This window comes from Manacus vitellinus, unplaced genomic scaffold, assembly GCF_001715985.3.
Source record: "Manacus vitellinus isolate BGI_N305 unplaced genomic scaffold, ASM171598v3 scaffold_15_pilon, whole genome shotgun sequence".
NCBI lineage: Eukaryota > Metazoa > Chordata > Aves > Passeriformes > Pipridae > Manacus > Manacus vitellinus.
The window spans coordinates 5,736,837-5,764,409 of NW_021939122.1; the positions used below are offsets into that span (position 1 = coordinate 5,736,837).

Consider the following 27,573-nt stretch of genomic DNA (forward strand, 5'->3'; position numbering starts at 1 on the left):
TATTTCCTACACCCACCTGTTTACAGCAGACATCGCCTCCCTGTTCAGTTCCTCTTTTCAAGGTCCCTCTTTCTACAAAAGCTCCCCAGGCTAACTCACCTCTGAAAGAAAGGCTCTTAAAACACTATGATAACAGAAAGAGTTCTGAAAGCATTAAAAATAGGTAAGCCTAATTTCCTGAAGATTTGCAGTTCATGACTGAATGACTGATTAACTTGGCTATGCGCTGAGATATTCTGTTAGCTCTGCAGGTACCTATAATCTCTTGTTAAACATTTTGACAACAACCCATAGGGTGAAACATTTGTCTGCAGATGCTGACTGATGCAATTAAAAACTGTTATTCAATAGAGATTTATCCCTTAGTAAGATAAAAATCTATACATTTTATAAATTTATTGCAATTTGGAGACTTTTATTAATCTGTCAATGTCGTTCCTATCAACCAACAAAGTCAAGAGTTGTCATTGAGGCAGACAACTGCATTAACACTAAGAGTTTAAGCAATTTTAGCTTTTAGGGGAAGCCAAAGGAAAAGAAAAATTCTGCTAAATGCAGAGAGAGAACTGCATGAGTTCTGTCTCCATGCATTTGGCACAGGTGCCAGGTGATATGTAATGTAATCCTCCTCTTACAAAATGGCAGTGTTTTAGACCCCATTGCATAGAAATATAGGTTAGTGTATAAAGTGTAGGTGAAGCCTTTTGGGCTGCAGTATCTTGGGTTGATATGTCTATCTGCAGTTAGATCAGAAAGAGGAAGTTGAGTATTAGAGAAGGGGTTTACAAATTTGCCTTGTGAGACTCCTTGTTTCTATAGGGACAACCTTATCAGCTTTCTTAAGTCTACGCCATCTACCACATGTGAAGTACTGCTGGGAATAGAAATTACTTCATCAAAAGTGAAGACTGATAACCCCGTAGTGTGGGAGATTCATGGTGACTAGACACATACACAACCATGTCAGGATCCTGACCATGGGTCAGGGTCTCACACACTCTAAAGGGTACTGCCTACACAGTTTATAAATCAAATTATTCACCTATGAAGAATCTCTCAGCCAAGTTTGAGGCAGTGTAACACAATCCTCCAGTGAGGTTAACACCCACAAACAGTCAAACTAAACTGAGTTGACTAAGTACTACCTGGTATTTGAAAGTCATATCTTGATATGCAAAAAAAATACAGGAAAGAGAAGGACAAAAAAACCGGACTACATAAAGAAAACAACCACAGCAAAGTTATAACTTCCTTTTCTCTCAAATGGGCACTAACAATTGCAGGAAATTTTGCAAGATAACCCCTTGTCAAAACACAGAGAAAACACAGGAGACAAAGATATACCCAAAACTTTGAACATTATGCTTGCATCATAAACGCTCTATTTTCTGTACACAAAAGATCTAATTTTTAATGAACACGCTTTTCAAAAGTCATGCAACCAGGAACAGCTGCATATTTAGTAAGCAACTTATGCTATGCAAAAATACATTGTTTGTTAAACTAAACATTGCAGCAGAATAAAACCCTCATGAATCATTCCATTCTGAGGCAGTGTTTCAGACCTGAAAAGGAACCACATTTGTGTGGCTGAGCAGCCTTGCAGTACCTCTCCTAACTCAGAATTGCTGCCCTCCCTGATTAAACTAAGGCCTTGCAATTTTAAAGCATTTTTTAAGAAAGGTTTTGCTCTAATCAGTTAATACCTAATTTATTGAGTTTCAAAAGACAACTTTCACAGAAGTCAGTCTTACATTTTCACTCCACAAAAACCTTGATGAACTCATGTGGCTGGCTCAGAGAGCTGGGTCTTCTTTTCATTTGTGCATAGCTAAAAAAATTGTTATTAAATTCCCTTTGCAGGCTAAATTCCAACTCAGTAAATTCTTGAAATCCTATAGAAGAGTACTTATAAAGGGTGCTCTGAAATACAGAATACAAGAAAACTGAAAAAAGCAAGAATTAACAGTCTTTCAAGAGTGTGTACTTGGCTGTATCTTTTTCCTCCAATTAGATATGCTGGATGGAAAAGGCACCACCTTACTAAACAGCCGATGTATTGTTCACAAGAGAAGAAGTGAAGAGAAAAAGTGAGCAGAAAAAAAAAGAGATCTGTGTCTCTGTGACAGTGACTTTATGAGCCATTTCTTGAACTATGGTCTTTTACCTCTTTATAGCCTCCCAGACTTTAATGCCATCATCCCGGTAGTAGTAGTAGGGGATATCCTCTTTGCTGTCCATCCCTTTAGCTTTGATCTCCTCTGGGAAGCAGAGGGAACGGTAAGTCAGATCTTTCATTGCTTTCTGTACCATTTGTACATGTCCTCCTCCACCTGTAGCATTTGCCTGCAGGAAGAATGGCAAGATGGGAACAGTGTTCACTTTGTGCCAAGACTGGTTTTCCAAATTTGCAGGAGACAGTATTCAGAGTGCTGATGAATCTGTTTTTCAAGGAGAAAACCATATCTCCACACAAAGTACCAAACTGCAGAGTTCTACTGGAACTTTGCATTTTCACTGCAGAGATTTCATACCTCTCCCATGAATCACTGTTATGAACCACATTTTCACCATAGGTACAGCAGCTGCTTATACTGGAGTACAGCACCATCAAAGCATGGCACTTTCTGCCAGCCCTATGCTCCAGAATCAGTGCACGTGTGAAGGAAGGCAGCCATGAGTGTGTCAGATGAGGGCTTTAGCTAAACTATGCACTGCTGCTACAGAGTAGTTTAGGAGAAAATGTTTAGGGATGAAGGCTATCATTAGCCACCCTGGAATTTATGCCTGGACATCAATCCTGCTGGGTGACTACTGATGAGGACTGGCCAGGGTTTCAGTATATTTACATTTGGAAAACACAGCATGTCTACAACAGACAGCACTTCAAAACTCTTTAGATAATCACCACACAGAAGTTCCCAAATGTTGCTTTTCTAGTATATGATGTGAAAAGCAGCAGCAGTCACCTTACACTTACTGTCCTCCAGCTGGTTGTTCATCTACATTGGAACCAAGAAACTCTGGAACTCCAGGACCCTTGCTGGCAGGTTTTAGCCACACACTCTTCCCACATGCATGAGGTGCGGACATGATGCTTCTGTTTAAAGGGATAGGAGGTCTCCACAGTCTGCAGTGGAGTACAGATGACACAGAAGGTGGCTGGATTTAACCTCTCTATTTTGCTTGGGTGAAAAACTCCAAGGCAAGGAAGCTATTTTGGCCTGGTGCAAGTGGTGTAAGGAAGACAGAGTTGTCCTAAAACAGAGGCTCCCTCTTTGAAAGGGCTTCTGAAACCTCCTCAAACTTAACATTTACTCCTAGCATGTTGTTACAGAGACTGCTCTGTGCTGACTTACTGTGGTTCCTAGATCCAGCATTCTATTTCTCCCACTTAACTTGGGGTCATCTGTCAACTGACTGAGGATGCACTCAACCCCTCATTCCAATTGTCGATAAAGATATAATATATTGCTATGTTTCACTGGCTCAGATGAAGCTGAGATTTAATCCTAGCAGATCTGCTGTTTATGGCAACTCAAGAAGACAGGCTGGAATCTACACCCGCTATTTGTGGGCTTCAAAATGTCTTACCTATGTGTCTTTCAGTGATGAAGATTTCAATTTGCAATTTTTATTCTCACTGAGTACTTAAAAGAAATTTGGGACTTAACTGTGTGCATACGTGTACAGAAATTTATGTGCGCAATATGATGTCTTGCACTCCTATACTTATAACCCAAAGTCACATCAGCAATATGTGAGATACTGACTGACATTGGCCAGTTCTGATTTGGCTACTTAGAGGTGAAAGAGAATATCTTTAGGATAACAAGCCATCAGTTCTGTGTGCCCGTTTCTCAGGTGATATTAGTTATGTCTGCCCTTTAGTAGCAAGGTCAAGAAATAAGGCAATATGTGATTAACAAAGGATATGTACATATATAACCACAAAGAACAACAAAGAACCCTGAACAAACATGAACAATGAAGATTCACAAAGAGGATTACCTACCTTGTCAAAAAGGCCACATTCACAGATAAGCTGTTCTCGGGCTTTGGTATTGATGGCTATTGTGAACCGCATATGTGGCACCAAGAGCTGTGAAATGGGACAAACAATGACAGAAGGCAAATTCTCAGACTGAATTCAACAGCAACCAGATGTAAAGGTTGAAGTCTTGGAGGTCCTGGTAGTTTAGCTGTACCTTGCCTTGTAGGGCAGCCAGTTAAACTATTTCAGCAGAACTATCACCAGAACTTCCTTTTGGTTTGTCAACCTGATGTGATAACCACCCTAGCCCGCATACACCCCTTCATGCAAGAACCAACCTTGAAGAGGGGATGTACAGCAGGCAGCTGCCGGAACATAGCTATGCTGAACACCTCTGAGACTAAGTGTGTCCGTAAGAGGTGGGTCACTGTCTGATGGATGTGGAAATCAGATGAGCGGACCCAAATTTTAGCCAGCAGCCAATCGTATGTGGCATCTGAAGGAAGGAATATGGGATTGTCTGGCCCAGGCTTTTGACCAAGCTGAAAGATACAAAGAACATGAAATCCCAAGTATTTCATGTTTAAAATGAGACAACAAGCAACGTGTCCCTTGAGAGACACTGACAGTAGGCCCACCTGGATTGCAATAGGTACAATTTTATTCTCCAGATTCTTATACAGTAGACAGATGGGTGCAGCCAAGTACTGTATTGTGCATGGGTCTGTTTTATTGGCATCCACACCATCAAGGAGCTCATAGTCCACAATGAAAATGTTTCCTTGCTGGGGGGGAAAAAAAAAAAAAAAAGGAAGCATGATGTGGTTTAATGGTGTGCAAGCAGCAAGGCTTGGAACAAAGAAATGAGAAGTTGAGAAGTCTTGGCCAGAGACTGACTTCTGCCTGGTGGTTACAAGCTACCACTGGCCTGCCCTTGCCCTTGCTCATAGTGGCTCAGGGATGATGCCATTGAGACACCAAGTACCATCTCACAAACTGACTGACTTGTGTCTGCAGAGTCTGACAGTGAGTCTTTCAGCAAAGAGCATCTATGTGTTTGGCTCTCATGCAGTGACACTCAGATGTAAACAAGTTTCACACTGCCAGTTGAAGAGAACCCTGTGCTCACTGTACAAACAAAAGCGAGGCACCACCCTTGTCAACCCTTCTGCAGCATGTTAGTTCAACTCAGCAGGTGACAACAGGGTAAGACCCTACCAGGAAAGGAAGAGACACTTTTCCCCCCTGAGGCATTCAGTCAATCTCTAACCTTTTAGAGGAAACCACTGAGAAAGGACCCTTCACTTCCTGGTTACAGCTCTTCCACTGGACCTGCAGAAAGGCATGGCCTGCAGCTCTAGGATAGCAGGAGAAAACAGTCAACAGAAGTGCTGCCAGTCTGCAGAGACAAACGGCTTTGCCATGACCAACCAGAAAGCCTGAAGAGAGATGTGGCTGAAGCAGTTAGAACAGAGTTTGGAGGTTAGAGAATACGAGAAGGAACGGGTGCAGTCCAGCCTGATCCAGAGCTGTACCTTCACTTCCTCTTCCAGCGTCAGGTTCCTCTCCAGACTGCATTCTACCATATCCATAGTCACAGGCAGCTTCTTCGGTATCTCTGTGCATCTCTGTATCAGCACAGGATTACATCCATTCAGGAACTGGTAGCCAAACATAAAATCTTCCTTCCAGTGCTGCATCACATATTCTAAAGGAAAAACAAACCTGGACCATCAATATTTGCACTGCATCAATGTCCTACTGTATTGTAGGATTCCTCCTTTCCCCCTCACTTTTTTGTTATACTGCACTCCAACTTTGACTACAGAAAGTAGTAGAAAAGGATTCAAAAGGTGACACAGAATTTTAAGAAAAATCACTTAAGTTAAATGGAAAATTTAATCTTTGCTTCTCACTTTAAGAAAAAATAAATTGATAATAATTTGTTTCTCCATGTACAGAACCAATGAGGAGCAAAATATTCCAATTCTATGAAAAATACTCTCTTCATCTGCAAATGAACTTCTCAGGTCTTCCATTATATTTTGAAATCTCACTCTTCAAATTCACAAGGCATATGCAGTACAGAGGGATAAGTCCAAAAACAGATGGCACAGGCAGGAGAAGGGAAATACACAACAAGGTGTGTAGGGAAAGAACAGCAGCGGCTGGAGCAATTCTCTTAGCTGGAGCTGGGTGAGGGATACCTGGGGATGGGTTTGGATTTGGCTTTCACTTAGTAAAACTCCTCGTTCATTATTTTGCTTGTTTAAATTTTTTCCCTCTATTTATTTTTCAATTGCTAATATAAACCCAGATTAACATATCAGTAAAATTCTAGTCTGGGGTATTTCATCTCTTTACTATTACATATGTAGTACAAATGGATGTTTTCCATAGTTGCAGTGTTCTGTTTCATAATGTCATGTCACCACTTCAGTGATGACTGATAGCCATCAGTTTACAAGTTCAGAGTCAGAAAAAACATGATTATGTGAAAAATCCCATTGGTGTCTTCAGGGGAAAAATTAAGCTAGTAAAGTTTTCCACTATTTTTTATTTTCAGACAAGGCAGAACTTTTTCTGAAAGCAGTTTATTTTTCTAAAGAGGGTAAAAAGATGAAAAATATAGGCCCGAAGGAATGCAGTGATAATTAAAACAAAAAAGTCTCAAAACCCAGAATGCTCTCTACCAAAGCATAAAAACATTAAGTTTACATGAAATGACATTTACATTATCTCTGTCAATTGCATAATGAGTCTGAAGCTGTATCTGAAGTTTACACCAAGCAAAAAATAATTCATCACCTTAGACAGAAACTGCATGACTGAAAAATGCCTTGAACCACCTTCTCCATTATCCCTGTTTCTGCCAAGGCTTGCAAAAATGGCAAATTCAGAATTGCATTAACATAACTGAGACTGACACTTAATGTTTAAATGTCACAGAATTAGAGCTTTCCTCGTGGGTATGGAAATGTTATCAATGAAATTAATTGCAGATCACATCTAATTCTTGTGTTAAAAGTATTTCAGGAAGCAATCTCATTAAATGTAACAAATTGCTGTAGTTAGTTTTTAATAGCTTTGCCACCTCGTGTGCTTGGTTTTATACCCTTGACCACGTAATTACTCTTATTCGCATGAACTGATCCTTAGGTAGCCTGAAGAAAGGTAAAACTTCAGAGCAGGAGGGAAAAGATTTTCCTTTGCAGTCTGAGTAGCCTATTCACACACATTTGAGGAGTCACACACTAACCAATTTATAGTAGCTGTGCATTTATTATATCCAGTAACACGATCCAATAAAGTAACCATGGGTGAGAGCAGAATGTTGGGCCTGGCTCACAAATCCAAAGCTCCCCAGCCCTGCTCTACACAAATGTCATCATGAACTTCAAAACCCGTGACCGTCTGCAATTCTGCAATTCTTTTTACTGGGTTTTCAAGCAACTGCCAAGATTTTCGTATTGAAAAGGGCTAAAGAAAAGCAGTAGTTTGTCTTTTATATATTAATACTACATCAATGGAGTTTTTAGCAGTAGGAAAGACACTGAAAAAACTGAACACCCCTGAAACCAAAAGTGAAACTCACACTCTGAGACAGGGATCTTTGTCTTCTAGTAAGAAGATGTGAGTATGAAATGGCAAGCACAAGCAGGATATTTAATGAAATATGCATAGCTAATTCTGACATATTTTTGACAAGAGACATTTTGGATAAATGCCACAAGCTTTTTCAGCTCGAGCTTACACTAATTTCCAGTAAGAACCACAGTTCCTCAGAGTGTGGTCTGATGACTCACTCTGGCTCAGCAGGACCAGGTGAATGAGTTACAGTTCCCACATCACTCTCAGCATTTTGCAACCCATCCCCAGATCCGCTGGCCTAACAGCATGGGCCTTCATATCTGAGTTCTGTCAAAATAATCCCTGTGGGGGAAAATATACCCCTGGAAAGCACTTGAGCTGCCCCATGTCACTGACACAGATGGCCCACAAGAACCAACTGAAGGGAATTACAGGTCTTATGACAGCAGAACCAAGGCAGCAGCAGCATCCCTGTGTTGGAACAGGGTCGAGAAGCCGGGACTTTTAGCAGCAATGCAACTGAGCACAGGGTTGGGATATTAGGCAACAGTCTTTGATCTTGTCTGTCAGAGGCAAGAGGCGTCATCTTCACACTTGCCCTTAGCAGAGAACAGTACCAGACTTGCCTTTTTGGAGATTTTCCATGTATTTAGATGGCTGAAGTGGGACATGCACAATCAAACTTTCAAAGATGCCTTAACAGCTAATATGATCTGAAAAGCACCCCCACTAAACTATCTCTAGGTTTAGATGCAAAATACTTAATAAAATATATCCTATGGGACTTGTACATACTTGAAAATACATTTCTAAAACCCAAAAGGGACTATGATGCCCAACTGGACTGACCTCCAGTATAGCTCAGGACAGAGAAAGTCACTGAGCAATTACCAGCAATTTTAGTTCCTTGTGAGATCATATCTTTGTTTTTCAGTCTTGAGGGTTGATGGTATGATCTGCAGTCTGAGATTACAGTTTACTTACTGGAGAGCAGAGAGAAGGTCAGCCACTTCCATCCTGATCAGATATGTACAAGATAATTAATTAATCATTCTATGACACAAATATGAGTAAATGCTGATAAACCCACCAGAGATTGTGTTGCTGATTCTGACAAAGATCCTCTCAAAATCTGCAAAATCACTCCAGGAGGACTGGAACATGTGCATGAACCGGTTGATATAAAGATTCTCCATCCTAAATATACACAAAAATAAAACATATCTGAAAAAAATTATCTTCAGTATCCTCAATACCCTTCCCCATTCTTTTCCACCCTTTTATATATCTAAACACAATAAATTTTTAGCAATGGAATATGGGATTGGTCACCCTACAGAATTAAATTTGCAGGCTGTACCTTTACACACAAGCCTGAAAGGCATATCAAGGGCCCAGCTCCTGCTATTGCACTTACAGAACTCTGTTCTAGAGTTGTTCTTGGCAGCCTACAACAGCAGTGCTTTAGGACCTATGTCATATAAAAACTACAGTCAGAAAAACCAGTGCTTCACATGTTGTCAGTAGTTAGCATCAGCTGAGACTGCTGAGATGATTAACACCAATTCAGAAAGGGATATGGTAACACAAAGAGACTGAGTGATGTGCAGAACAAGTGAATTCAGAACAAACACAACCCAGGATCAGTCAGCCACTATTCCTAAACAGCTACTGTCTCTATGTGATCAAGGCCAGACTGGATCCGTACAGTGTGAGACTTGAGCTTTTGAGAGCTTTCTATTTACTTGAGCTGCTGGTTAAACTTGGCCCTTAAACCTCAGAAACCAAATCACTTGGTTGCAGACATCACATGAACACAGTGGGCTGGGAACCACATATATCTCATTTAAAGTGCAAATTCAGCAAAATATTCTGTCTACACCACAGCTGAGCAAGTCCCCTTTATATGAGATGACAAGTCCTAAATTATTACATAAACGCTAAACTGTTGTTATTAAATAGAAATCCTTTACTTTGACCAAAAAGCAAATAATGAATTTGGAAAAGAAAGCTGGTTTCCCACTAACACTTCAAATGCACACACAGCACACAAAGATACACAGGGCAGATGACAGAGTAAAGAAAGGTCACAGTGTTGCAGGAAATTCTCCCAAACAGAATTTGAGGGAGGAAGAATCCCAGAAGGGTGGATTTATCATCACTAAACTTATAAAAAGGCTTGGATTAGAACTGGCTCAAGAGGACCAAAAGTCTGGAGAAACAGCAAGTGGTAATCCGGAGGAGGGCTCTAGACCAGCATGACCATAACCCCCACAAAGGAGCTGCTTCTGCACTAAGCCCAGATGGGGTACGTGTAGAATGGGTTGTTTCTGCTGCTGCAGATGGCAGTCAAGGTTAAGAGGTGTCTGGAGGCATGCTAGGAAGGGAAACACACAACTGTCTAGGCTAGAACAGGACATGACTTCTCCAGAGGTCTCTTGTAACTACTGGGCAGGACTTTCTGGGTAGGGACTAGGTATCTGAATCACAGATGACCTTCCAGAGGAAGTATGACCATCACCAGAAGTTTAAATTATTTTAAAAAACAAAACTTGGTAGCTTGAGAAGAGTTATTTGAGACTGTCTTATTTTAGAGTTTCCACTAAAGGTCCTGTAGAGCCTCTGCCCTCCTTCAGAACGGTCTAGGATTAGAAAACACTTGACACATGAACTGATATGTACTGCTCCTCTCCTGTTTGTCTTAACTGAGGGTACTGATCAAACCAAGCAGTAGGCACAGCACCTGGGATCTAGTCACAAATCTGCTGTGGTTTGACCTGCTGAATGCCAGGCACACATTCATTCTCAGGTGTTTCAAAGATTTCTTCCAAAAGGAGAAAGCTTTTCACGTTTCCTATTTCGGAACAAACTTCTGAAGAACTTAGAAAATAAAACTTGCTTTCCCCAAGAAATCAAATATTTCTTGGATATGGCACATACTAGAAAACAGAGCAAGGTAAAAATGGCAGAGTTTCTTGCAGAACTTAATCTGCCCAAATGCAACACTGGTCCAAAATAGCAACACAAGCCTGTATTTCTGGCACAGAATCCAGGCTGAGAGTTTCCATTTGCTAGATATTATAGGTCATGTCAGCACTGGAGACCTTCAGAATTATCTCCACCTACACACAATTAATCCTGTAAACTTACAGAGTTATCCACTGCCAATAGCACCTAAAGATCCAACCTTGCAACAGCATAAAGAATACCTGAGACATATCTCCCCCCTTCTAAGTTCATTTTTGCAGTCCGAGTAAAAGGCCATTCCCCTCCCCTCTTCCACTACTCCCTATGTCTCACATAACTCTCATAGCTGTCACATTTTTCCTTAAATGTGCTACTTTCCCACTGCTACACTTTGCAACTCTACACCTTCCTTTGGATTTCCAAACACACCTCCCTGTCTTCCCTCCTACTGCACTCAAACTGAAGGCAGGACCCGTGCTTTCCCCCATGTATCTCCACTCCATTCCTGCAGATAGTTGCTCCAAGCTCCCAGTGTATATCAGGGTAGCTAGATAAGGGCTATCAAACTCATTCTTTGAAGATTTTCACAGATCACTCAACCAAAATCATAGGTCTAGATTTTTCAACAAATGTGCCAGACAAAAAGCATTGCTATTCCTTGGAAAAATCTCTTTTGTGTCATACCAGTTATCCAGAATGGCTGGCTATCTGCAATACAGTTTCAGGTTCCTCCTTCATGGGGAGGACCCCTTACAGCCAATGACAAAGATAGATGTCCCTGCACTCTGCTGAATTGCTTCCAAGTTTCACTTGGCTGCAACTCAGGATCTCTGTCAACATGCCACAGCCTGGCAAGATAGGATTGCTGGAAGGGGAATGTAGCCTCCAAATTGGTTATGTGTCCTAATGGCAAACCTCTCATCTCTGGCATTCAGATGCTGTTGCTCCTGTATTACTCAGATCTTCTATATGAGCTGGGAAACAGGTGTTGTGCACTGGCTAACACTATGCTAGAATCAACTGCTCTTGGAAAACACAGGACCTGGAGAAGTCTGGAATAACATGCCATTGCCAGGGCAAAAAAAGATCTCAGTGATCTTGCATGGGGTTTTGCATATTTTCACACCTTTCACCTCTTGCTTAGAAACTCTTCTTGGTTTTGCCACAGGTTTATTTACAGAAGCACAACCCAATAACTACGATGGAATTTTCCCTTTTTCAGGATGGCCTCACCCCTGTGTCTGTTTCATGATGAACAGGCTGTACTGTTGTTCCACCTGATTGAACCTCAGAGCACTCCACAAATACGCATGGGGTCTTCTCTGATATTGCATTAAAAAGGTACAAAAGCACACACTCTCTGGTCTGTTCTGTCATTTTCCTAACATCCTAGCTGGCAGGAGACAGAAAGCTATAGACCCCAACTCTTCAAAGCTATTCATTTGCCTTATTCCAATTAGCTCTGAAAGACTGAGGTTCACCTAGCCATGTGTGCTGCAGAAAGACACCCATCATCCTGTTCACACCTGCTGGACATTCATTCTGCTAAAAAAACCCAAAAACTGTTGAGGTTACAAAGCATCATTCTATTGTGAAAAACAGATCCTAGTGTGGTGAAGAGAGGAGGGAGGAAGAAATCTACAGCAGAGCTAAAACAGACAGAAAAAAACATTTGTTCTTTAAGGCTTCCAATATTCCAAATTAGAAAACAAGCATGTACGTTTTCTTGGAACAAGCCATGGGATTTGACTCTGTTGGTAGTGGAATTCAACCGCATAAATGTAACACCCAGAATGCTCTGACATGTAAACACCAGTCTTGTCTCATGTCAGACTATCCCACCACCTAATATCTGAGACACTGGGATGTGACCTGGGCATTTGAGACAGCACAGAAGGAAACTTACAGGTCAGAAAGGTCCTATTTGCCTCATTGACCCTGTAATATTCCAGAGCTCTGCAGGACTGATTATTCAGGCTCAACCAATGGTCATCCAATGTTTTTCTCAATTACATAACATGTGCAAGCTGGTGGACAGAGACTTTGTTGTCCCACGCAGAAAACACTCAGATGAACTGATGAACTGCTCAGCAGGATGTCAAGGGTGCATTGATAGCATCTTCTTTGCATATGTGACTGAAAGGTTTGATTATCAACAACAGTCAGATGAGAGAGAAGTATCTCCAGGGGGAAAAGCTGAAAACTAAGCCAAAAGCCCAAGGTCTGAGGGGCCTACAGTCCTTCTGCTTTTCACCAATGCTTCCTCCATCCACCTACAGCCAAAACCATGTCTAACAAGAATCCAGGGGCCCACTGTGAAAAGCTTAAATATTGATAATTAAAAAATAAAATAACATAAAAAATCCATTCAGTTCTTTCCTACTTTGATTGAGCAATGATCCAGCTGGGAGAAAGGAATCCAGTTTTGAGATTCAGTGAAACCTAAAACATGATCAGATCCATATCCTGCCCCAAAAGAGATTCTGAAAAACTCCTGAAGTCCCACAAACACTTACGCTTTAGTGTAGTTCAGAATGAAGTCAATTCCCTTTTCATTGTCAAACTGGATGTCACGAGGCAGTTCACTGTGAGAATGGGCATCGATGCTCAGGGGAAAGCCAGGATGCCACTCCTTCCAGCTGAGAGAACAGAAGAGGTTTGATCAACCATATAACCTTACCAGCATGAGAGCTGTGACTTTCCTTTACCTACTCTGCTTCTGTGACTCGCCCCTATAAAGGAAATTTTTTGCAGACTCAGGCCAAAAATAGTGACTTACATCACATCAATACCTACGAGTACCTTACAGAATCCTCAAGCACTGCTTGGCCATCTACCCTCACAAAGCTTGAAGTAACTTATATCTGCGGTATTTTTAAACACTTGTCACCTTTGACTGAAACTGGCATTAGCTTCAAATGCATTGGGGGGGAGGGGACAGAGAGACAGACAGGTGTCAATGCACACTCATTCTTGGGGCTGCATTTTTGCAGAACTGAGATCCGGCAGCTAAAATACTCAGACATGTATTTAGATTCCTTCAAAAGGCACTCTCCAGGAGACTCAGATACCCTTGATTCAATTCCTCAACCTCCTAATGGTCATGGTACACATTCTCTGCTCCATTTTTATTTCAAAACAACAGAAAGTGAACTGTAAAAATAGTGTTTCAGTGGTATTTCCAAACTGCCTGCTACACACAGACTGCATTGTGTGTTATCAGTTATGCATCTGAATTGTAAATAGCTATTGCCCTGAAATTGCAAATGATTTTGCCTTCCTTCTTGCATACATAAATAAAATTTTGTGTCACACCTCTTTTCGAAACATATTTTTCTCTGCTCTATTTCCTGCAATTTGTAAGTAAGAGCCTTTCTTATTCAAATGATATCAACAACACATGGACCAAGCCTCAACCCATCAATTCTGAATGGACTCTCTACCCTGATCCTTATTCTCATGATAAGGAGATGCAAGTGCAAGAAACTTTTGTTATTTTAACAGTGTATGTTTCTTGCAGAAGGAAACGTCTAATGCCTTCTGGAGTTACTAGTTTATAAAAGACAGCATTTTCTCATTGTGACACTGATTAGGAAAAAATACCTATTACAGTTTTAGGGTGGGTATCACAACTGTGTTCTGTTAGCACATTCCAGTCCACTCAAACAGGGACAGATTTTCCACTGCACCCTAATGCAGGAAACAACTATAAGTAGCTTGCTGCAGCAGCCAAAAAGCTCCAGTCAGAGCTGACATGTTCACATCATGTTCCAAAACTGTAGTACCGCTCGTAACAGGCAAATGAAATATGCTTCCAAATCTTCCTTGAAAGCACAACTGTGTGCCAGAGGGCCCACAATTAGGCTGTATCACTGAATTTCCACTTAAGCCTTCCAGACAGTCTTATCTGAGATTCAAGTATCTTGTAATGTCCCTTGCACTAGGATGATCATCACTTAAGAGTGAATTCCACCTAAGTAAAAACCAGATATGGCCAACATGGTAACTTATGCTTTCTCTTATCCAGGAGTTGAGTAATTAGAGCCATATGATAATCTGAACATACTCTCCCAAACTCTGAGCTGATGAGAACAGACCCTGGACCTTCTGGGGAGCAGCAGGAAACTCACCGGTACATTTTCTGACGGGACTCAAGCTCTTTGCGTCTGTGCTGCTTCAGAATCTGAGTCTTGTCATCTCGGGGTAGCTTTGCTGTGAAACAGGGAAAAGAGACAGGGTTATGAGGTTCCCCCACCACCACTGCCCAGGTGTTGAGAAGGACAGCAGAGTTTTCAAACCTTCAAACTTTTGATCTATACCTTTACAAAGTTTCTGTGGAAAGTGCTTTCATGATCCAATTTAGTACTTTGAGTAGAGACACAGGTCCTTAATAGAATCTGTGGAAGGAGATAAGCTCCTAAATTGGTGCCTCCAAGGGGCAATTAGCTCAAGCTAGGAACATCTGTCTCAACTGTATATACAACCTGGATTCCTAGTGTAGACACTTGCTGTATGTATCTAGTGTTAAATGGTCTGAAGAGGGTCATGGGAATTAATTTTACAGTTCAGTATCTAAGGGAATTTTCATCAATAAGAGAAACCACAATATTGTTCCAGCTCATCTTCTCTGCTAAAAGACCTCTCCAGGAAACATCACTGAGCCTCCCTCCTGAGAGACAGCTGTGCTCTCCCCATCAGCGTGGAGCAACAATCCTATCTTCCTGTCATGAGAACAGAAAGAAAAAACAAAGAGGCTTTATTTCCAGATATTTTGCTCTTCTGACCATGAATTCAACTTACCACTAAATAACACAGAGACTTCCTTAGTGATCAGAGAAAGGGCAAGCTATGAGACTCACTTTGCATACACAAATGAGAGGGCAGATAAAACCAGCAGGAGTTTCATGACAACAGTGGTTTGGGGCTGGAAATATCAGAGATAACACAGTTGATAACATATATGGCTAATGGTTTCCAGCTGATAGTGTTTAAGTTACCAAGAGGGTTTTAGCTGCTCTTGTTCTTAACCTCACCATACTCTGAAAGCCAAGCAAAGCTGTCTTCCATGGAAGTGTTACAGTTGTTATAAACCAAATTATGAAAAATTGGAAGTGCTTCTGGAGACCAAAAATAAACAGATACATAGTTGTAATTATAGGACAAAAGGCTTCAAATACAAAATTCCTCAGCCAGGAGTAGCCAAAAACTTAAGGGCAAGATAAAAATTTATTTTCTACTACCTCATAACTTGTTTCAGCTGTTTTCAAGCACTCATGCTGCAAACCACCACATCAGCCAACCTACCCCAGGTAGCACAGAGGGGAACAAGCAAACATAAATATCTGCCCCAACCCGACCACAGCAAGTCAGAGACAGTTAAAATGCTTTCCTCAGTTGGTCACCAGTACTTGCAGCAGTCATATCCATCACTCTGCCTTGTCCTGGACTTGACAGCATGCAAAGAGGAGTGAAAAGTAAGCTTCTGTTTCAAGTCAGTCCTTGCATCTGCTGACCAGTCTACTTTGGGATTTTATTTCACTCTTATGTAAACAAGACAATTCACAGGCAATTAATCATGGGCCTCTTGGGACCTTAGCATGAAACAACCACAGAACACTAATTCTAATTAGATCAAAAGGGCTTCAGCAAGAGGTATGTGGAGCAGACAAAAATTTGGCATTAGGGTCAGCCCTCAAATTCAAGACCAGTGTAACAAGCTAGCATAAGGATTCTTCCTTGTATGTGCTTCCCGAAATATCCAACCCAACTGCCAGTGCCTACACCAACAAGCTGCTCAGGAAGTATTCCTAGTCAGTAGGGAACGTCCATTCTCTAGGATGCAGCAGGGGACTGGAAGTGCCTCTCCATATGAGAGAGACGATCGGGAGGTACATGGAAAAAGGGGAAGGAGAGAGAGAATTCCAGATGTTCTGCAGGAAATCTGGTTTCTTATGGTTCTCACCTCTTCCATCTCGAAGAACAACCTCCTTTTCATCTGTAATCCAACGGTAACATGGGAACTCCAAATAGTCACCCACTGGTGTTTTAACAGTGACATACTTAAGGTACCAGTCATCCTGGTACCAGTACTTTCGTTTCTCAATTTTTATTAGTTGAATTTCTCCAAGGTCTTCTTCCACAGTCACATCATAGGAGTCAACCTGCAGAGCAGAATACAGTCAGTGATCTGCTGCACATGCAGGAAGCATCACCAGCATTACACAGGCACACCTGGTCTTTCCAGGTTCTGGTGGGTGAAAAAAGGAAGACCTACTATGTGATTATCGCTCAACTCGTGCATAATCAAACATAGCTGAAACTACTGATTGCAAGGTGTCTTGACCATCCTTTGATCTAGCAGCTGGAATGCTGTACGTACGCAAGAACAGGAATGATGTGGAAGAGTGGACACAAAAAAGAGATAAGGATCATCAGTTAGAGTTTAAGTATTTAGACTATGTAGAAAACCAAAACTATAAATCTATCTTTCAATAATGATTAAAACACACATGTGGTATATAATCTGTACTCTGTGCATTAATAAACTGATTCAGCATCGAGTTTGCTGTCTCCGAGTCATACGCTGCGACACTATTATTGGACTGCAATGCAACAGAAAGATGAATAAAAGAACAAACAAGAACAGGCAAAACATTCCAGAATCGGAGAAACATTTTTTTATGTAACCTAAAAATGGTATTACTCCTTGAAATGTTTGCAAGTCTGGGAAAAATATGCAGGCCATGAAACCATCCACTGTTCTCTCTTGGCAACAGCTGGAAGAGTTACTGCTAGGGCACATCTACTCATGCAATTGGAGTGGAAAGATAATGAGATTAAAACATTGGACAAGGAATCTAAAGACTTTTTTATGTTGGTTATATGTACTTCAGACTAAGAACAGTATCCAGATCACCTAGATCCCCTTTGTCTTTTGCTTCCTATCCTTCTTCAGTTCTCCATATTTAAAATGAGGACAATGGTACATTTTGGTTTTGTACAGCTAAGATTTGAACAATGATACATTTTATGTTTGTATGGCTCAGAAGTACAAGGGAATTTAAGTAGCTAACTGAAAACAAGGGTCACAAGAACCCCATCTAGCTCTGGATGCACTTCATTCTTTCACATAAAACAAGCCAGTGTGTGGAAATGTGGTTTAGCTCCTTCTGGAGAGGCCTGACTCCTGCAACACAGTGGGACCTCAGCCCAGAGCTGCACAGTAGCTAGTCTGTTTAGCCCTTTTCCATGCTAAGGGTCTGGTCACAGTCTTTGCTGGTACTGAGCTGGTACTGAAAACTATGGGGACCACCCACACCTGCTCCTTCAAAGGACTTCTCCCATGCCTGCTCCTGATCAGGGACAGGCCCGTGAAATCTTGAGTTAGTTGTCTTTCAGTGATCCAGGAGAGAAGCAGACCAGTCCCAGTGCTGCCCCTACACCAAGCTTTACTGAAGTTTGGGGACTGCAGCTCTGAAGCTCGTCAGGCCGAGGCAGTGAGTGCATACCACACTCTCCCTTTCTCGATGATGGCTCCAGCAGGGCTACAGAAGAAGTGGAAGCTACATGGTCAGGATATGATGCTGCACTTCTTCCCCACACTGAGCACTCCCACCCAGCACAACAGCTGTCATGAATGCTGACCTAAGGGCCTTGCTAAATTGCCTGACATATTTAGGACAGTGACTACAGAGATTACAGAATTGTTAGGGTTGGAAGAGATCTCCAGAGATCATCTAGTCCAACATCCCTGCCAAGGCAGGGTCACCTAGAGCAGGTTACACAGGAACATATCTCTTACGAATGATAGTTCTGGTGTCATCTGAACTATTGGGCACAGGAATAAATAAGTAATTGTTTCAAATATGACTGGTAAGACACCATGTGGTGCTAGGCAATTCAGGGGAACGGGAATCGATTCTCACTCTCCAGAAGTCTGAACAGCTCAGGATATATGGGAGCAGCCAAGTGCTCATCTTAACAAAGCTGAATTGGGTATGGCAATCATGGGAGCAGCAGTCAAAGACTACCTTGCTCAAGTGACCCTCCTAAGCTTCATGTGGTTACAATCAGAGACTTCATTGTCTTGTGGACTGAGCTATATTCTCCCCACCATATTAAAGCAAAAGACATTGAACTGTTTCTTTTAAAAAGGAAGCCCATCGTGTCTTAAATAAAATTTTGCAATGTTTATGTCAATAGCACACCCAGACACACCAGGTGGTAACAAACTGCCTCACAAACAGTACAGCAGTCCTTGGCAAGCTTGGGATGACAGCATCTGTCTGCCAGGATGTGAGCTGAGAGATGAAATTCAGAGAGTAGAGATCTCAAGCAACACATTATAATGTTGCTTATTACTTTTCCTTGCATCTCCATAGCAGAAAAGCTACAGTTGTTTCTGTAAAGCAAATAAATAGAGTAATTTTAAACATTTTTTTAAAAAGTTTATGCTGCAGGCTCTTCAACCTTGCCATCCCATGCTGGAACAGCTAAAAAGATAATGTACAAAGATAAATTAATTCCCTTGATGATTCATGATTCTGAACCAGTGGTGGAGACTGAAAAATGTTGAGTGGCTTTTCTCAGAAATCACATTAACTGTGCCTTAACACAGAACTATCACTGTCAGTGACTGCAGGAAATACCCCTGTACTCCTGACTAAGTGAATGGAGATTCCTTCCTCCCACAATGCCACTTTGAAACACCACACCTCTCATCTTTGCCTTTCAGCCCACACCCAATATTCTCAGCTTCACTCTTGTCAACTGGCATAAACAATTCTGGATGATGGCTGAAAAAACACAGAGAGCATGCTCAGACTGATTCCCATTCTTCAATCTTCTTTCCAGAAACAGGCAGCACTTGAACCATTTCTATTCCATATTCATTTCCCTGCAACTCCTGGTTTTCTCAATAAAAACTGTCAATAAACTCTTCACCAGGCTCAGGTTTCGCACTTAGTCAGTACTTCTGCAATTTTGTACATCTTTCCAGGACCAGATGGCACTTTGCAGAAGAGTCCCTCATCACAGGCTGTCATACCATGTTATCTCAACGTCAGTCACTTCCTGCTTGCGCACCTCTTTCTGCAATTACAACAAAAAATGAATTTTCTCCTTCCATTTTATCATGCTCTTGTTGCATTTGGCAGTCAGAAGCTGGAAGCCTTGCAGACACAGTCCAAACAAATCCACAAACACATGTGAATTATTACCCGTTTGTGTTCATCGTTTTAAAGGGAATTCAAACATCTAAAGACTAATGCAATAACATACAGAAGCAAGTGATAAACCGCATCTGAATGAGATTTGTTTTTTATTCAGCTACTTGAGATTTTTATGCTCCGTCTTCTCACTCATTTCCAATTCTAGGGCTAATTGTATAAAGAGGAAGAATAAGGTGATCAAAACCAGTGTCTGGTTAGGGAAAATATAGTGCAGTATTTTTAGCTCAAATCCATACAAAAACCCATTGCTGCCAGGTGATTAGCGTGGCACAGAAAGTCTGAAGTTAGTCTTATTTTCTCATTAACTCCTTGTTGCCCAAGATATCTTTCATTTTTTTAAATTCATCTCCTTTAAAGATTCAGCTGAAGATTTCATTTTTTAAAATCCACATTTACAGATATATATTTCTAGATTTCTTATAATGTCATACTTATATGTACCTACACGTAAGATTTAAATTAAAGAGCAATGGGAATCCAATCCAAAGAGTTGATAGAAATATCCCACTGACAGCCAATCTTCAGAAGAAACTCATTCCTCTGATAACAATCTACTTGCCAATATTACAAGGGCCCTGAAATAGTTACTGTTGATGTAATGTAAAAAGGACATGCAATTAACCTAAATGCTCCTGAAGGTTTTTAGTCTTTTTATGACCAACACAATTGCAATTTTAACGGCACTTCTGAAAGGCAGGGCTCCCTCCTGGTATCTCCCACAGCTTCTGCTCCTCCAAGCCAGCAATGCCACAGGCTTGCCTGAGATGACAATTTTGCTAATGCAGCAAAGGTGTGTCAGGTTAGAGACAGCATACAAAGTCCAGGTAAGAACTGACAGTTGGTTGCTCAAGGTTTCTATGACATTTGTTGTACGAGGTCTCTTGTTAAAACACCAAGATGACTGCACAGTGAGCCAGAGATGCTATGAGTTTTTATACAGTTTGAATTCAGAGTGAGAGAACAGAATTAATTAAGGCTATGAAGACTATTGGACTGTCTAACCTCCTGTAGCATCCCGTTCAAGCAACTTAATCTCACACAAAACCTAAATTCTCCTTTTGAGATGAAATTCCTACTGACTACCATTATATTGGAAAAAGGAGGGCACAGGCATCCCCTCTTTCTATAAGCAAAAACTTTTAAGTGGAAGGAACTGTATTTCTCTTCTGGAAATACTTGTGAGTGTATTTCTTTCAATAAAAACAAAAAGCAGATGAAGGGAGAACAGGAAGAAAGGAGAGACCTGAGTAACACCATAACACTTGCTTTGAAATTACTCATCACCAAAGAAATTTACTCAAGAGACACAGAGCAAAGAAAAGCAGCCATGACTTTCAACTGCATCCAGTACTTGAAGTAAGTCAGACAAAAACTACAACTGAGCTAATCTTGTGCAAATCCCTTCAGGTTTTTCCACATACTTTTCCCTCAATCAACATTTGGCATGCAAATCTCCTACTCAGAACTGACCCAAGCCCACCCTCATCATATCTAGTAATATACACAATTTGCAATAATTCAAATGAAGACATTACCAGGACAATGGAACTACAGAGCCTGGCCCCACATTTAGAAAAAAACCTGGAAAGCAGACAAAGCCTTACAAAATAATATGGCACAATTCAAGTCATCTGCTAAAAAGTGCATTTGGTTTTGCAAATGTATTAACAAGTGAATCTCTTGGCAGAAGAGAAAATTATAGAGATGTTGTTGAAAGAAGCTCTAAAGGCAGAACTGTGAAAACAGTGGCTACATTTTGCAAACCAACAAACCTCAAAGTCTTCTGGGCTGCTTCAGGTTTGTTTGTTTTTTTCATTGTTTTTGGTTTTTTTGGGTTTGGGGTTTTTTTGTGTGATTTTGGGGGGGTCTGGAGGGTGGGTTTGTTTGTTTGTTTTGTTTTGTTTTGTTTTTTTGGTTCTGTATTGGTATTTTTCTTTTCTTTCCTTTTTTTCTTGCACAACATATTAGTAAGACTCACAGTGTTCTGTGCAAAATGTAACCTGAACAGGTGCCTGGAGAAACACATTGTGCTCCCCAAGAAAACATCTTCAAACTCAAAACTTAGCACATCGTACTGCAAGTGTTCCATGAGCCAGACACTTTATGGAACGCAGAGTTATTCTCATTGTCCACAAAAAATATGTGCTGAAAAAACCGACTGCATATTTGCTGCTACTAAGACCCCCAAACCTCTGTTCATTGCTCCCTCGCCCAGCAGGATGTACCTCTGCTCCTACTGGACCTGGTCCCACTGCAGCTCAAGAACTGCTGATGGACATATACTGAATGCTCACACCATGTCATTTCCTAGTCCAGTCGGATGCTCAGAGTACTACCAGGCTCTTCATCACAGCCATGTCTCAAAGACAGTGAAACCCTCTTTTGTAGCCCAGGAATAAGAGCAAGTTGAAACCCTGGTGGTTGTCTCCTCAGCCAGGCAGGGCTCAGCTCTCTTGGGAGAGCACACTAACCCTATATTTGCAGGACAGTCTGAGGTCTCCTTCAACCTCTCTTGCTAATGTTGTTCAGCTTTGCTTAAAGTATGTGACTATTCACCAGATAAGAGAGAAAGAACAACTGGATGTCCATATGGGAGATTCAGGTAACAAGGGTCTAAACTAATGAACGTTTATCATGAAAGAAAATTAATAGCATCAGTTGGTAAATATCTAGGGACCATAGCTACACATGGCATCAACATCTACTCAAAATGCTGACTTCTGGTAACCATATCTGCAATGTCTAACACAGAAGAGACCAGGTACTTAGGTTGTGAACTCCATGGCTGAAAAAAACATACCTAAAGCAAAGCAGCACCACGACAGCTAAGACTCACTTGCACATGCAGAGATAGGTCTCACTTCCAAAGTGACTTATGAATACTTCTTTAAAACTTTCAAAGTTTCTTAAATGTCACCAGATCTTCTGGAAACTGTGAATTAGGTTTCCAAATGAAATACACATTTTGGGAGGGGGGAAAAAAGGCTTGAGTCTGTTATTTCCACAGTGGACAATAGGCAAATAAATGCCATTCTAAACTAGTGCTTACAGCATAAGCAATTACACATGGATAGTCCTAATACTGTGATAAGACCACAGAGGGGCACAACACATATCAGAAATCTAGGTTAGGAAGAAGAGCATAGCTGATAGCCCAGTCACAATTTCATTCTCACATTTACACATTCAAGCTGGTTTTCAACTTTCAATGAAGTTGCCCTACACATTTCCCTTGGCAGGCATTGTAACTCCCACTGGAAGTTCTTACCTCTTTAATTTTCTTGGAGGTAGTAGGGTTCTGACTACTAGTAAATATGGATTCTAAACACCTATCAAGAGGAAGCACCCACATTTTTTTAAGTATTTGTAAACAAAGTACGAGGAGATCTGAAAGCCCGTTGTAAGCAAGGACCAAAGGGCCGTATCTTTCCCTACGACTGAATGACCACAGCCAGGGCTGCCACCTAGGGCAGGGATGCGGATGACGGGGGGCCGGGAATGCCAGCAGGCATCTCAGTCCCGGTGTCCCACTTCAGAGCACCGGCACACGGGGACAAGAGTTTAAAGAAAGCCCAGCCCTGCTCGGGTCCGGCCCGAGGCACCTCGGGGGGACAAACGCGTTGTCTCGTCGGCGGGGCAGCCCCCGGGGAAGGGACTCACCGCGCCGCGCTCGAAGTCGTTGTAGAAGGGCTTGTCCAGGAGGTGCCTCTCGCTGCAGCCCGACGTGCCCTGCAGGGTCAGGTACACGTAGTCGTCCGTGCCCGCGAACCACTGGCTGACGTGGCCACCGTTGCCGATGTAGGACGGCATTGTCCCCCCGGCTCGGCTCGGCTCGGCTCTGCAGGGCTTCCAGCCGACCCCGACCGGCGCTGCTTGGAGCCGCGATCCTGCCTTGAGCCCGCCCTGCCCAAGCGGCCGCCGCTCTTCCTCCGCCCAAACCGCACGGCTCGGGCTGCCCGCCCCTTCCCCAGCCACCGGCACACCTCCCGGTCCTGCACAGCCCTCCCGGCACCCCCATCACACCTCCCCGTCCTGCACAGCCCTCCCGGCACCCCCATCACACCTCCCCGTCCCTGCATAGCCCTCCTGGTACACCCGTCTCTTCTCAGCCCTCCCGGCAGTCCGCCCTGGCACTCCCGGGCAGCCTGTGCTGCACTGTGCCCCTGTGCCCGCATAGCTGCCCCGCACCCTGCACTGTGCCCCAATGCTGGTACACCTGCCCCGTATCGTGCACTCCAGCCCTGCCTCTCACCCTGCACTCAGCCCTCTCAGTGCACTTGTCCTCCCACTGTGCACCAGCTTCACGCCAACAGGCTTTACACAGCTCTCCAAGCTGTACTTTTAAAAACCTTCCACAATCACACAGTCCAACACAGCGTCCATAGCTCTGCAGCACAGCAGTCCTGCTCCTGCCAGGCACAGTTGTGTGCAGTCCTGCACAGCTCACCTTCGCACAGCTCAGTGTGCCTCACCACCTCTACATGTACAGCATTTCATCTCAAACTGCTCTGCACTCTGTAACCTCACCTCTGAACCACTCCAGTTTGCAGGTATATCTGCTCTTCTACGTGCTTCTTACACACATACTACACTGACCCAACACACTGCACAGATCTACCCCCACGAGCACACTGTATACATCCCACTCTCTTCATCATCCAAAGTTATTCATTCTATCATAGAATCCTTAAGGTTGGAAATGACCTTTAAAATCACCAAGTCCAACCAAGTTCACCATTAAACCATGTCTGTAAGTGCCATATCCACATTTTTTTTTTGATGGGATGGTGACTCACACCATACTGCACCCTCATTATATACACTAAATCTGCAAATCTGTGTACAACTAACCCTTTCCTTAGGGCTAGACATCCATATGTTCCAATGCTTTATTTTCTGTATTTCTCTAAGCTTCTCAGACACCCTGTTGTCTTTGCACTACTGTATGAACACCCACTGCCAGCATATCTACACATCAAAACTGTACATACGCAACCATACACAACATACACTCTCCATTTCCACACAGCCCTCTAAAAATCCCACAATTTCACAGTCCCACCCTGAAAACACCAAACACCTGCTATAATTAAGATGCTGTCATTAGGAACAGAAGAGCTCTCTCTGCTTCTTCCAAACTCCAACTTACCCCAGAGAAATAAACCCATAGCAGTGACACTGCACACTTGGCACCTCGACTCCAAGACTATTAATACTGTTGTCTTGTATTTTCATCAAGTAAACAAATATCACATGCTGTCACCCCTGTTACCTCATTGATAATCTTCCTTCATGCTGCTGCCAGCAGCAGCTGCATGATACCGTGCTAAGAGGAGCCAGGCTGGGGCTTTTGCAGATCGCAGTGTCCTTCCACCATTGCTCTGTGACCAAACCAAGCTCCTAATTTCCTTGCTGTCAGGCACTTTGCCTAGCTGGTCTCTGGGCTTTTGTGAATTTCTAGTGATAGATATGCAGAACAACCTAAATTAAAACCACCTCATAAGTGCCTTACTCGTGGTACTTTTAGACCTGAGGTGCTGTGCTGGATTAATTAGTGTATGAGAGTAACTAGTCAAATCATACTTTGTTAGCACTTTCAGCATGAAAGTCTGCCCAGAGGGGAGACTATGTGGGTATTATGAGCCACCAACCTTCAAATACAGAGGAAGCAAGCAATAACAACAGTTGGAAGTTATTGCTGCCTGTGCCCACTTGTGTTCTGGCAAATCCAGCTGCAAAGTGCTCTGTGCCTCACGAGCATGGCTGCTGTGGCTTGGACTGCTAAGCAACATTGCAAAATATGCTTATGGATTCTTTGCTTCAGCTTCTAAAACTGCAGCTACCCAAGATGTGTTGTGGCCCGTCTTACTTATGTTGAAAGTTACTTACAGGTAGTGGCTACACAGCAGTGGGGACAGCCTGTGCTGCTCTTGAAAGGATCCTGTTCTTTTTTCACAGAAGCACAATGATACTGGCTATGTTCACCCAGACAGGTCAGAGAAGGTCTCCTACATCTTTTCTGGTCAAGTAGAAACTCAACCATTTGCTATATTGTGACTTAGATTTCAAGGCTCTCCCACATTCAGGACATGCATTTACATATAGACATAGAAAAAAGTCAAAACTACTCAGCATTAATTTCTAGTCTACTGCTACTTTTTAAAGAACACCTAGAAGTGCAGAATTGCCAACTGTCACATGGCACACCTGAGGTAGCTGCAGAATCCCAGCCCAGATATCTGACTTCTCCTGAGATTTAAGCAAGGGATCCTTGCTGCTGAACTGCAATCCTTCCCATGGACAATGTTACCACATACAAGTGCACCATAAACTCATTAAGAGCTTCATCGTTTTCATCTTTCCTTTACATAAGATTTCAAAAAACTCTCACATCAGTTTCAGTTTTGCACAAGTACTGTTAGCCCTAAAATTCCTAAATTTAGGTTCACAGCCTTCATTGAAAGATATGTCTGAAACCCTTTTAGCATGCCAAGTGCTTCAGAAACAGATTTGTCAGACACAAGGCTACCTTCTGGGCACCTTCATTTTCACTGCAAATATGGAGCAAAGTGGTGTTCAAACCTTGATAGGTGGGTTTCCACGTTTCATTTCAGCTCTGTTGCAGCATTTGAACCCAGTTCCATTTCCCTGAGTCATGAGTTCTGTTTTCATGCAGTTTGGGTCTCTTCTGTACAAAGATATGACTGGGAATCTCCCTATAGTGTTATAACTCCTCTTACAAACTCATTAAAAAATACTAGATGAACTCAGTCCTGTACATGAAATTTGTAGGAATTCATTTGTTACCTCTCACCAGCCTTTTCACAGCTATGTCTCTTTTTAGTCTTTTAGTACCTCTTGCTTTTACCATGAGGTCCACCTTCAAAAGTTCATTGACATTTACTTTTGGTACAATTTCTAATGCTTCATGAAAACCCTGTCAGACGAAATGGCAAGATATGCAAAAACCAAACCCAACCGTTTTATCCAGCGAGTACATTACTTCACCACTGAGGATACCCACATTCTATGAGACTCCGGCACTGTTCTCTTCCGTGTTATATCTGATGGCTGCTTGATGTCCAACAAGGAAACCACTCTTAGAAATGGCAGTTGGATCCCATAGCTGGATCTGAGGCATGTGTCCTAAAGATTAGTCTGCGGGATCAGACACAGACTTGCATTGCAGGGCTTCCCCTACTCTCCCAACATCACCCTGGATCCCTCTTGGCACAGTGGCTGAGATGCTGGGAAAAGATCGTGCCGCACCCTGCACATGTCACATCTCCAAGGGAGGGAGAGGGGGCGCTTGAACTGCTCGAGCCAAGGCGCATCCCGACCCCGGGTTTCCAGCTTCCTTTTTGACACTACCAACCCACTTCAGGCCTGTGACCATCCTCACCACTTCTCGCTGTTCTTCCAGTTGGTGCATTTTTAACGCATACTATGGAGCTCTTGGTGAGGGCACAGAACCCAAGGGTCTTCCTAGCCAAGGTTCCAGCCCATACCCCCGCTCCGGACACTGAGGACACGAGCATGGGCACGGGCCAGGGCTCGGTCAGCGCACTGCCACCCTGGGGCTTCGGGCCAGCGCGGGAGTGCACCCGGTTAGAGGCTGCCTCCCTGCTTTACCCTCGGCCAGCCCCAACCCCGCCGCGCCGGAGCGCTGCACAGCGGTCTGGAGTGCCGTGCCAGGACACTCCGGTCCCGCAGCGCGGGAGGAAAACATCCAGAAACAGGGAACGCGGGCGTGGCTGCGCGGCTCTGCCATGGGGACGGGGATGATCTTAG

At 42.7% G+C, this 27,573-nt stretch overlaps 1 protein-coding gene across 2 annotated transcripts in view; it reads right to left on the reverse strand.

Annotated features, from left to right (window-relative positions):
• Positions 1-23,618, reverse strand: part of ALOX5 (arachidonate 5-lipoxygenase) — a 32,161-nt gene extending 8,543 nt beyond the window's left edge. For both annotated transcript variants that reach the window (XR_003915638.1, XM_018069250.2), the window contains exons 1-10: positions 23,443-23,618; positions 16,515-16,713; positions 14,683-14,764; positions 13,069-13,191; positions 8,676-8,782; positions 5,530-5,702; positions 4,633-4,779; positions 4,333-4,536; positions 4,016-4,102; positions 2,168-2,346 (exon numbers count right to left, since the gene is read on the reverse strand). Coding sequence is in view for 1 of the 2 variants with exons in the window: in XM_018069250.2 (XP_017924739.2) it covers positions 2,168-2,346; positions 4,016-4,102; positions 4,333-4,536; positions 4,633-4,779; positions 5,530-5,702; positions 8,676-8,782; positions 13,069-13,191; positions 14,683-14,764; positions 16,515-16,713; positions 23,443-23,592 (1,451 nt within the window). In the remaining variant the exon portion in view is untranslated. The remainder of the gene's footprint in view (positions 1-2,167; positions 2,347-4,015; positions 4,103-4,332; positions 4,537-4,632; positions 4,780-5,529; positions 5,703-8,675; positions 8,783-13,068; positions 13,192-14,682; positions 14,765-16,514; positions 16,714-23,442) is intronic.
• Positions 23,619-27,573: the final 3,955 nt, after the last annotated feature.